Consider the following 12,569-nt stretch of genomic DNA (forward strand, 5'->3'; position numbering starts at 1 on the left):
TGCAGTCTGGAAACTCATCCCCCTCATTGGTCTCCACATCTCCACCACTTAGCTGAGCTCTGCCTACTGGTTCTTAAAATCTCAGCTTAATCATTATCACTACAATTATCACAAACAGGTATTAAATGCTTCATATGTGCCAGGGCACTGTTCTAAGGGCTTTTACACATATTTCATTTAACCCTCACAACAACCCTCCCAACAATGCAAATACTTTACCATTAGTTTCAGAGATGAAGATAAGTGATATCTAAGGTATCTGCATTTTATTTTATTTATTTATTTTTTTGACAGAGAGAGTGTGTCAGTGGGAGAGAGGGGCAGAGGGAGGGAGGGAGGGAGGGAGAGAGAGAGAGAGAGAGAGAGAGAGAGAGAGAGAGAAAATGAATTACAAGCAAGCTCTGTGCTCAGCATGGAGCCCAATGTGGGGCTCGATTGCAGGACCCCTGGGATCATGACCTAAGCCAAAACCAAGAGCTGGATGCTCAACAGACTGAGCCATCCAGGTGCCCCAGATGTTACTACCTTCAAAAGACTCCCATGAGTCCCCTGAATGATTGTGTGATGCTTGTAGGTACCCAGTAATACTTCATATTTTCTCCTGTCACACCACTCACCAAACTCCACCATAATTCTGTTTTACCTCTCTCCCAACAGATTCCCAGCTCTTGGATATAGAAGGTAAAATTAAAAAAAAAAAAAAAAAAAAAGGCTAAGACGATGCCTCTCAAATAAATAGTTGAAGAAATTAATAAATGACTGAAGAACTTCTGAGTTATTCAACATTTGAGTGTTCTCCTTTAAACATACAACAGTTGTGTTTATGAACATTACCAATTACTGTCATTTCTGCCCTGTTGGGAGACCATCTAACTCTATATTAGAAGAGTGTGATGAGGGGAAGAAAATAGGTGTAAACAGACTGATACACTATTGATGAAAACTACACAGTGATGGCTAAACATCAATTTTCATTCTTCCATCTGTCTTGGCTTCAGAGGGGTTCCTAAGTTGACTATGTCTCTTGCTTTCCTTTCTCATAGTCATCGTCCAATTTCAGACCGTTACACCTCCTAGCTCCACGTTCACACAGGTATCCATCCAAGCACCTGTGCATCCGTCCATCCATCCAACTAGCGAGATGGCTGACACTGAGGATATAGAAATGAGTAAGGCTAAATTCTCCTCAAGAAGAAGTCTAGGGGCACCTGGGTGGCTCAGTTGGTTAAGCATCTGACTCTTGATTTTGGCTCAGGTCATGATCCCACGATTCATGGGTTCGAGCCCTGCGTTGGTCTCTGTGCTGACAGTGCAGAGCCTGCTTGGGATTCTCTCTCTCCCTCTCTTCCCCTCCCCTGCTCGTGTGCTCTTTCTCTCACTCTCTCTCAAAATAAATAAACTTAAAAAAAAATCCACTGCTGGGGTGCCTGGTGGCTCTGTGGGTTAAGTGTCCAACTCTTGATTTCGACTCACATGATCTCGTGGTTCACGAGTTCAAGCCCCACATTGGGCTCTGTGTTGACGGTGCAGAGCCTGCTTGGGATTCTTGCTTTCCTTCTCACTCTGCCACTCCCCCACTTGCTTTCTATCTCTCTGTCTCTCAAAATAAATAAACCCTAAAAAAAAAAAAAAAAGTCTAATAATTTGCCTGGGCCATAGGAAGGGCTCAATAAATGTTTGTTTCTGCCCCTACTTCCTGTTCAGACAAGGACAGTGACTGCTATAACACCTGCAAGCTGTCACCTTTTCTAAGCAAACTCCTTGCACCTTTTTCATTGTAAAAATAACACTGCAACTGTCTCATGACCAGCCAACTTGATTTGACAAAGGAAAATCTGCTCCTTTTTTTATGGGCTCTTCCTTCCTTGGCTGAGAGCTGAACTGACTTGGAAGAGCACAATTTACTAAAAATGAAGCTCTAATATTAGAAATAAATTTGGGGGGTGCCTGGGTGGTTCAGTCGGTTAAGCCTCCGACTTCGGCCCAGGTCATGATCTCACGGTTCGTGGTTCGAGCCCCACGTCGGGCTCTGTGCTGACAGCTCTCACCTGTAGCCTGCTTCAGATTCTGTGTCTCCCTCTCTCTCTGCCCCCCAGCCCCTGCTTGCGTGCTCTCTCTTGAAAATAAGTAAACATTAAAAAAATTAAGAAAAATAATATTCTTTAAAAAAAAAGAAACAAATTTGGACACCTGCATGAAGTTCAGGATCATGGGAAGCAGTCATGGAAAAAACAGAGCTTTAACAATGGATCAGATAGCCTTGCTGTTCATGTTGAAAGGAAAGGGGGACTGAGAGCGGCCAGGAGCCAGGATATACTCTCCAGGTCTTCTGTTGAGCCACAGGCTGTCTCTCATGATCCACATGTGCACCTAGGAAATCCTCATGTGGAGCAAAAGTCCTAGTAACGATTAAGACCAGTTGTGAACATAGGAAGTGGCCACAAGTACCCAAAATACCTCAACAGATTCTCTTACAGTATCAAAGCAATCACTCCTAAGAGCCAGAGTATAAAGAGTCAAGCACACATTTGTAATAATAAGCATAGAATCTTAGTTGGAAACTTGTAGTTCCTTTATAAAGATAAAGTTGGTCAAATATCTACAGGTTCCATTATCATGGCATCCTCAAGGAAAAGTTATACAATTTAACATGAAAATTAGGCTATGCCTAAAGTAATTTTTAAACTTCTCAAAAATCTAGTAAAATTAAATTCCCTATATCGTACTACTAAAAAAGGGAACGCATATTTATTAAACAAAACAAAAACAGACTACCATTTTCAAGGTGAACACTGAATATTTTCTTTAACAATAAAATTTATTATATGTGTAAGAACATTTCAGTGAAATATAAAACAAATATTTTTCTCCCCTTATTTTCAGCAGTTTTTTTCTAATTTGTCTTTTCTAATATCAGCAGGGAGGAAGAGATGAATAACAAAGAAAGTCTGTAGCTGAAGATCCAGAAAGAAAAATCTACCTATTAGCTATCATTTCACTCAAGGGATTACAAAATGCAAAAACAAACACATCAATTTATTCATTAGGAGTCAAGTGAGGAGATATACACCCCTGTTGAACCGAGAGATCTTAGTTTGGATGGTGCATAATGGAGGAAGCTCTCTAAGATGTCAAATCTAGAAAGATACCACCTAGAAATGAGTGACAGTTATTCACAGTGATACTAAAAATAGGAATCGGGTTGTAACATCTATACTCAGTGAGGCTGGAGTATCAAAGCACCTCCCTAATCTTACCAATTTATCCAGTGTACCTGGACCTTCGTTGTAGCGGGTCATAAATTGTGGAATATTTTTTGAGGAGGAGGAAAAAAAAAAAAAGAAGTCTAGGTCACCAGGCCATCTGTTCTTGTAGTGCTCTGGCTGGGGGAGATCCAAGTATATCTGAGGTTAAGTGAAAGCGAGTGGCTAGCACTTTTGCTATCTATCTGCAGAAGCTTTTAGCACATTTATCAGAAGCCATACAGTGCAAACTCTTTTGATATTAGGTCTCTGGGTGTAGCTTTCAAGATCATTCTTTGTTCCATTCTTCCTTTATTGTCAAACTGTACCCAACAGGTGGTCTAGAGTGTGAATTTCAAACATGTGCTATTAATATGCCCAAAACTGTTGCTGCAAAGGGGAAAGAAAACCACATTAATTGAATCTTGGCCTGTTTTTACTCATAATGTCACAAATATATTTTCTATGTCCTAAAGCAATACGAAATGATTCATAAAACCATGTGAAATCTTTAGGTGAATAAACCCATTAAAATATGTATTATTTATTGCTATTAAAAGTAATTATTAGCTTACAGCAATTCTCCACCAAAAACTACACACAAAGTAAAGGTCAACATTAAAAAAATAATAATGTTACAATCTCTTTTTCATTTACCCCGTTTCCTGTCGGTAGACTGATGATCATTAGCAAAAGTATTATATATGTAAATAATTCATATTTCAAAATTTCTTTGTAAGTATCTTTAAAATATTTTTTTCATAAATGTTTTTTGGGTAGGTCACTATTATTCCCATTTTATAGATGCCATATGGAAATAATAATAGCACCTACCTCAAAGTATTGTTTCAGAGATTCATTAGATCATCCACATTAAGTACACAGAGTATGTGGCAGATTGCTTATTGAGTGCTCAAAACATGTTAGCTATTATTAATATGCAAAAGTATTAGCAACTATATTAAGGTTATCAGGATTCCATTGAAAGCAGGCCAGGCTGGTTTGGGTCTTCATCTAAAACAGGACAGTTCTTCCAAAAAATAAAGATACCATTGTTTATATAACTAACTAGAATTTAAATGAAAACTTGAAACATTAAAAAAAAAAAAAGATACCACTGTTTATATCCATCTGCCTAGAATGCTTTTCCCCTCCTCACTCCCAACTCCTGACCTCTCTACTGGGCTAATTCTTATCCTTCAGATCTCAGCTTAGATAGTACTTCTTCCAGGGGTGAGCAGCCACTAACCTCTCCCAAATCTAGATTATACTATATATACTAGGGTCCTCCTCCTACATGCCCCAACGTGGATCACAATTGCCTGCTTCTATGCTTCCCTATGACACTCAGGCAGGGATCATGTCTATCTATACACTACATTCTTGGTGCTTAGCACAATGCTAGAACAGAGTGGATGCTCAATAAATATCTGTGATATGAGGACATCTGGGATCTCAAATCAGCCTGGTTTATATTGGCTGAACAGGTTTTCCTTTAGCCTGATTGACTACTACCAGCCAATGAGATAAAGCAGCAGACAGTTGGCGGGGGGTGATGGAGGTGGTTGAGGATGAGGCTGGTGAAATGGGATGTGGCATCATAGAAGCAGAGGGGCTGAAGGGAGGGGCTCTAGAGGAAACAGGTCCCATCTGGCCACTTAAGGTCACACCAGCAGCATCACATTCAGATTCACTAATTCTGGATATCTAGATATCAGTCCTGCAGCATGGGGAACGAGAGCCTGGGTTAAGTGCACCTGGCCCCAGTCTAAGAGACTTCTGACCAGAGTATTAATAACAAAATGCAAGCCAGGGGCCCTGATAGCTGGAATGAAAGACTCCAATCTGATCCAAGACCCCAGAAGACTTACCAGACAGTTGGGATGTGTTGAGCACGTCTGGCCCAGCACAGAATTGTAGTGCTGAGGAAGAAACTTTGAGACTTTGGGCACAGCTGATGGAAAATGAACTGAAATGTTCTGATTTGTTACAGCAGCTGCATCATAGGAAGGGACAACTTTAGAATAGTATCTGACAGCATGGAAGGAATTAAGAGAGAGAGCTTTGCTGGGAATTCGAGTTTTATACATATCACCAATTGCATTCTCTGAAGTGGAGCTGGACTGACCTTTAATAAAAAAGAAAACAAATATCCATCAGTATTCACAACTCTGTAACTTAGAACCACTGTATTTGAAATAAAAGTCCTCTATGTCGTTCCCTCCTGTTACAAATTTATACTACTTATACTCAAATGCTGATGGAAAAACACAGCGGACTTTTTAGTATGATGGTGCAATACACATACTGTAAATTAGTGTTTGTGTGTCATCAGAAGACAGATTTTAGAGGAGCATCAGATCTCTGTGACTGTGTGTGTGTGTGTGTGTGTGTGTGTGTGTCTTTCATAGTAATCAAAATTGTGACCATTCTTATGAACCTGAAGAAGCATAAAAGAATGTTGGAAAGTTGAACTCTATTCAAGCACAAATAAAGTGTGGTTGATTTTATATCAATGAAATGGGTTGTATAATCATATATCTATGGTCTCTACAGTAACTAGAAGGCAGAAAAAAATTTTAAAATATATCATGAGGGGTGCCTAGGGCCTAGGTAGCTTAGTCAATTGAGTGTCTGACTCTTGATTTCACTCAAGTCATGATCCCAGGAATGTGGAATCGAGCCCCACGTTGGGCTCCGCACTGAAAGCACACAGAGGCTGTTTGAGATTCTCTCTCTCCCTCTCCCTCCTCACACATGCATGCACTCTCCCTCTCCCTCAAAAACAAAAACAAACTATACATATATATATATATATATATATACACACACACACACACACACACACACACACACACACATATACACACACACACACACACACATATATATAATATTAATAACGTAATCTGAAGTAACACTGTGAATACCTATCTTCTTTTGGATATTAGTAGTAAAGAAAATAAATAAATTTTATGTCTACTTTACATACAAATGTATCTAGAATATTTGTGAAAAATCATTTCGGCAGGTATGTACAAAGATTTATGGAAAGGACAGGTAAAGGTTACCTAATAAAATCTAAACACTGAACTCAATCAGTACTTCTGTGTTACAGGTCAGATGTTAGCAGACACCTGGTGACCTTGGGTGGTAATTTCATTTCTAGAGCCTTCAATTTACTGACCTATGTGGTGAAAGTGACATTGGAAGACTTAACTGATTTCAACTGTTCCAATCCTCTTTCAAAAATAATTTGGCAACATGCGTTATGACCTATATATGTGCTCACATTTTCAAACTCATTCATCACATACTCCCAGGTAGCTACCCCAAGGAAAAGTTCAAAATATAGGAAAATCTATGTATGGGGAAATATTTCCTATCATATTATACACAGAATCACTCTCCCCACAAAACTACAAACACTAAATGTAGCAGTTGGAGGATGGCTAAGAAAATCTTCTATAAATTATTTGATAAGCCATTAAATGGTGGTATGAGGCACACAATAAAAAATGAAAGTATATTGGACATAATGTTAAGTAAAAGACACCGGCAACAAAACTGGATGTCCAATATGATTACTGCTGTAGAAAAATATACATAGAAAAAGACTTGAAGGAAATACATTAAAAATGAACAGCTATTATCTTAGCTGGGCTAGTTAAGGACTAATATTGCTTTCCAAGCGGAAAAATGTATATAAATAAAATTAAAATGGAGGTTCTGAATCAACGACCTTCAGGTCTTCCCCAGTCTGAACATGGCATAAAGTCCACAGTCCTAGTATATTTGTGTCTTCCCAAGAGCAGCTGCTTCATGTGATACAACACCAAGAGATGTTGGGGCACAGAGAGGCTTGAACTCACCACCATGTAAACAGTAGTTCAGAGTTTCTGCAGAGTATAAACACTGAGAATGCAGAAGTAAGTACTGTATGTTCAAAAGGTAACATTGACAGGCATATGCCTGTGGCCTGACCTCTATCTGATTTAATCTGGGCTGATTTAATCATTCTGGGTGATATTCAGCCACAACTACTTTAAGTAGATTAACTGTGGCTCATGGCTACTTTTTTTTTTTCTATTTTGTTCCCCTCTCCCCTAAGTCAGGGGGAAAGTCTGAATTGACTAATAAAACACCCTGAATCTTGTTTGATTATATGAACAAAGAGGACTGTATGCTATTTTGGGTCTCTTTCTCTTTTGACTTTAGACACCATCCCTAGTAACATCATTTATTCCTGCAGCTTTTACCATGTCCTCATAATATGCACAGTACCTCTACAACAGCATTTAAAGTACTACAGGAATTCTATTTTGCTACTGTGACCCTCTCCCCTACTCATTTGCCAGCTCCATAAGAACAAGAGCTGCACCTTGTTCGTCTTTGAGCCCCCATCTTTCAAGCAGGGACATTTAAGCTGAGAACTAAGGGATGAACTGGGAGTCCCCCAGGTAGAGTATGGAAAGGACATCCCCAGCACAGGGAAGGTACTGAATTAAGTGAGTGAAATCCCTTCAAGGAAGTCAGCAGAAGGGTGACCTCAGACTCAGGCACTCAAGAGACAGGTCCAGGTGTCCTGTCAGCTAGCATCTAACATGCAGATTAGGAGCTCAGTACCTTACTGACTTCTCAGTGAAGAGTCACTTTCAGGAATAAAAAAGTCACAAACTGGTAGCTGTATTTTTTTACTCTGGCTCCGCTTTTTTCCATCTTCTTATTTCTACAAGTACATTGGCATGCCTTGACATTATAACACAAATAACAAAAATGCCTCACAGTGGGTAAATACTTTTTTCACAAAGAATATTCATATAATGAAGGTTTCTTGAGCACCTACTGTATGCTGGTCATTGCACTAGGTACTAGAAATACAGCAATGAACAAAATAAGCAAAAAAAAAAAAAAAATTTCCGTGTCTTCATGGAGTTGATACTCTAGTGGGAGGTAACAGGCAATGAGAACATATGCAAATAAATAATATTAGAAAGTAATAAGTGCTATGAAGAAAAATACAGCAGAGAAAGTGGATAAGTCTCATGCCTTAAAAAAAGAAAGAAAAGAAAAGAGAAGAGGAAAGAAAAAAGAAAAAAGAAAAGAAAAGAAAGTGAAAGGAAAGGAAAGGAAAGGAACGAAAAGAAAAGTCCATGCATTATGTAATGCTGGGAAGTATACAGTTTTAATAGGTGGTTGAGACTTACTGAGAAGGAGACAATTAAGCAAAGATATGAAGAAGGTAAGTAAGTTAATATGTTAAATCCTCACAACATAGTTATTATGCAATTAATCTGAGTATTTCCCTTTCCTTTAGATTCTATTCATGTAATAAAGTCACTAATGTGCTTATCATCTATCAGTAAGGTAAGCTTTCTACTGGATAGCCACATGCAAAAGAATGAAACTGGAGGCCTAATTTACACCATTCACAAAAATTAGCTCAAAATAGATTAAACACTTAAACATAAAATCTGAAACCATAAAACTCCTAGAAGAAAACAGGGAGTAAGCTCCTTGACATTGGTCTTGGCAATGATTTTTTGTATTTGACACCAAAAGCAAAGGTAACAAAAACAAAAATAAACATGTGGGACTATATCAAACCAAAAACCTCTGCACAGCAAAGAAAATCATCAACCAAATGAACAGGAAACCTATGAGAAGGGAGAAAATATTTGCAAGTCACATACCTGATAAGAGATTAATATCCAAAATATATAAAGAACTCATACAACTCAACAGCAAAGAAACGAACTGATTTAAATATGGGCAGAGGATCTAAATAGGCGTTTTTCCAAGAAAGACACACAAATGGCCAATGAGTACATGAAAAGATGCTCAATATGACTAATCATCAGGGAAATGTAATTCAGAAGCACAAGGAGAGATTACCTCATACCCATTAGAATGGCTAGTATCAAAAAGACAAGAAATAACAAGTGTTGGCGATGATCTGTACTCATGCACTGTTGGTGGGAATGTATATTGGTGCAGCCACTAAAAACAGTACAGAAGTTCCTCAAAAAAATTAAAATAGTATTACCATATGGTCCAGCAATCCCATCTCTGGGTATTTATCCAAAGAAAATGAAAATACTAACTCAAAAAGATGGAAGCACCCCTATATTTATTGCAGCATTATTGACAGGAGCCAAGAACAACCTAAGTATCCATTGATGGATAAATAAAAAAAATATGATAGATAAGAGATATATAGACACACACACACACAGGCAAGCACACACGCACACATACACTGGAATATTATTCAACCGTGAAAAAGAATGAAATCCTAAAAAAAAAAAAAAATGAAATCTTGCCATTTGTAACAATATAGATCGACCTTGAGGGCATTATGTTTTGTGAAATAAGTCAGAGAATGACAAATACTGTACGATCCCACTTATACACAGAATCTCAAAAAACAAACATAAAAATTGAGCTCATAGATACAGAGAACAGACAGGTGGTTTCCAGATATGATGGCTGAGGAGTGGATGAAATGAGTGAAGGTAGTCAAAAGGCATAAAATTTTCAGTTATAAAATAAATAAGTCATGGGGATACATGTACAACATGATGACTGTAATTAATACTACTATATTACATATTTGAAAGTTGCTAAGCAACCAGATCTTAAAAGTTCACAAGAAAAAATATTGTAATTTTGTTGACAGATGTTAAGCAGACTTATTGTGATGATCATTTCACAATGTGTACAAATAACAAATCATTATAACATTATAACATATCATCATCTGATATAATGTCTTATGTCAATTATACCTCATTTAAAAAAAAAAAGATGAGCTTTCTGGTAACAATGGTCAATTTGAGCCCAATTTCTGGGACAACACCATATAAATGCTTGTGGCCATCTTGTGTACTTCAAGCAGACAATACCAAAAGGACTCATGGTGTAATCTTCTAGCTACACTCCTTTTCCTGGTTATGGCAATGAATGCATAGAAGCACAGGGGCGCACAGCACACCCATATAACCCAAGCATACAACCGCACAGGGCATCAGGCAGAGCTCACCTCTCACAGCTTCATCCAAGGAGCCCCCTGAGGCAGGAACAGAGTACACATTCACACACTTATTAGCCAGGAATCTGATCCCTCTCACAGGTGAATAGGTGCTTGTCAATACACCATTTTCCCTTAAAAGGATAGAAAAAACAAAACAAAACACCTTATACAATTCCCAAGGAAGACAACATGAACATTGCTGAGTTCAATTCCTCCCTCTATCATTCAAGTTCTAACTTGACAGAGACAAATTATACATTATTTAGGCATATGAACAAATTAGTGAACAAGACTCATGATGATAATTTCGGATGTAGAGGAATGATTTGCTTTATAGTTTTTCTTTGTTTATACATTCTAATATATTTAAATACAGAAGCATTCATTTGGCATGTCACATTTTGGACCAGCAAATTTTTTTTAAAACTCCCAACTGAAATAGGGCTGGACTGCTCCAGGGTCCATGATCTCCTGCTGGGGAATGGTAGAATGCATCCTGCCTCTGTTGGTCTGCCAGTCATGACCGTCACTACTGATAAAGCCTTATTTTATGATCTTCAGAATTAACAAAACAAGAAATAAGAGTGAGTCAAATGATGAGAAGGTCGTGGGCCTGAGAATATTACATATTTTATCACTGTGACTAAATGATACAGATTGGCAATGGGAGAAGTTCATGGATTCTTCATAAATACCTGAGTTTTCATTATGGGTGGGTTCACTGCCTGTCACAATACTTCTAGCATTAGCACTGGAGGAAAATAACAAGCCAACTGCCAATTTACAAGAGCCTTCGTCATACCTTTGTGCCATGATTGGGCCTGGGAGGGATGGCTGGATGGACACTTGTTTCTTACAAAACTTCATATTGTTCTGAAGTACTTCTGTGATCTGAGAGACAGAGAGACATTTATTTAGATATTTTTTCATGTATACAAATACACACACATTTCCAATTATAAAAAACAAAATTGGAGCTTTAAAGCACGGTCTATGAGGATAAAATTCAAGGGCTTAGAATCAAATACCTGGCCCATAATGGCTGGAGGGATTTTCTCCCGGACGTACTTCACATAATCAACTGTGGCCTCAAGAATCGAAGCTGCATCATTCTTTCTCCCCTTTATATATGGCAACAGAGTACGCAGCTGCTCACAGCAATACTTGATTCGTTCTCTGAGCAGAGAATTGTAATAAATGAGGAATAATTAGTTTCATTTTCTTCCTTGTACAACAAGGACAAACAGTCCTTCCTTCTGGGTCTGTTAACAGAGGAACTGCCTCCCTCCCTATCTAGTCTCTGTTTCACAGAAAGGCCATGTCCCCGTAAGCCAGCAGCCGCCATAGCCCCTGGAACCACAACTTCCTGGGGCGTCTGTTCACGCTGCTGCCCAGTACAATGTTCATGCTGACCGCAACCCCAGTTCACTTGCCCCAGGCCTGCTGCAGTGTGCAGGATGACCCTGCCTATGGAAACCCCCTCAGAGGAGGGAGTGGAATGCTACACATAAGTCCCTTTGTACTTCACACTAGAAGACTAGCAGACAAAGAACAGTCAGGAGATGTTTCATGTCACTGTGACCTGAACCACATTGTCAACAACGGATCAATTAGCATCTTGTAATTACATGGGCTTTACATGTAACTCTGTTCTGAGCCAAAGGAAGATCAGAAGGCTGCTTTCTTCAAATAAAGTAGGTATGAACACAACAAATAAAACAATATGCAAATGAGACCATCATTCAGGCTAGTATCAGAAAGAAACTCACCTAAGTCTTTCATGGTTCTGAAGGGAAATGCATAGGAAATATAAATCCAAGCTTTTGATCTAAGCCTTTGGTACTTCTATTTATTCATATATTCATTTAATAAACATTATTAAGCACCTGTTTTATGCTGAATAGCAAGCACCTTGACATATATAGGGTCAAACGCTGGCTCTGACAATTACCAGACCTTTCGCAAATCACCAAACCTTTCTGAACCTCAAATTGATATATAGCCTGTGAATAACTCAAATATTCTAGATCAGCAGCATTTTAATTGGACTTTGATCAGTACTGACAGTTCTCTAGAGGTGTCTCAGGGACTATTCTAGAAAAAAAAGGATTAAAAAAAAATCAACAATTTGACCATGTACACAAAGGCTTGAAGCTTTTCAGAACAAACTTTTTGCAAGATGATATGCATTATAGCAGTATATCAGTAAGCTATTAAAAAAAACAATCTAAACACAACAATAGGTGGACACTTAAGTAAACTATAGCTTACTAACTCAGTAGAATATTATCTGG

At 38.3% G+C, this 12,569-nt stretch overlaps 1 protein-coding gene across 3 annotated transcripts in view; it reads right to left on the minus strand.

Annotated features, from left to right (window-relative positions):
- Positions 1–2,554: 2,554 nt before the first annotated feature.
- SOHLH2 (spermatogenesis and oogenesis specific basic helix-loop-helix 2) overlaps positions 2,555–12,569 on the minus strand; it is a 54,429-nt gene continuing 44,414 nt past the window's right edge. The window contains exons 7-12 of one of the 3 annotated variants that reach the window (XR_007154747.1): positions 11,304–11,451; positions 11,078–11,166; positions 10,285–10,406; positions 5,114–5,370; positions 4,077–4,272; positions 2,555–3,632 (exon numbers count right to left, since the gene is read on the minus strand). Coding sequence is in view for 1 of the 3 variants with exons in the window: in XM_047870765.1 (XP_047726721.1) it covers positions 3,612–3,632; positions 5,114–5,370; positions 10,285–10,406; positions 11,078–11,166; positions 11,304–11,451 (637 nt within the window). In the remaining 2 variants the exon portion in view is untranslated. Of the gene's footprint in view, positions 3,633–4,076; positions 5,371–10,284; positions 10,407–11,077; positions 11,167–11,303; positions 11,452–12,569 lie in introns of all 3 variants that reach the window. The other 2 variants (XR_007154745.1, XM_047870765.1) reach the window with 2 other exon arrangements.

This window comes from Prionailurus viverrinus, chromosome A1 (assembly GCF_022837055.1).
Source record: "Prionailurus viverrinus isolate Anna chromosome A1, UM_Priviv_1.0, whole genome shotgun sequence".
NCBI classification, from domain to species: domain Eukaryota; kingdom Metazoa; phylum Chordata; class Mammalia; order Carnivora; family Felidae; genus Prionailurus; species Prionailurus viverrinus.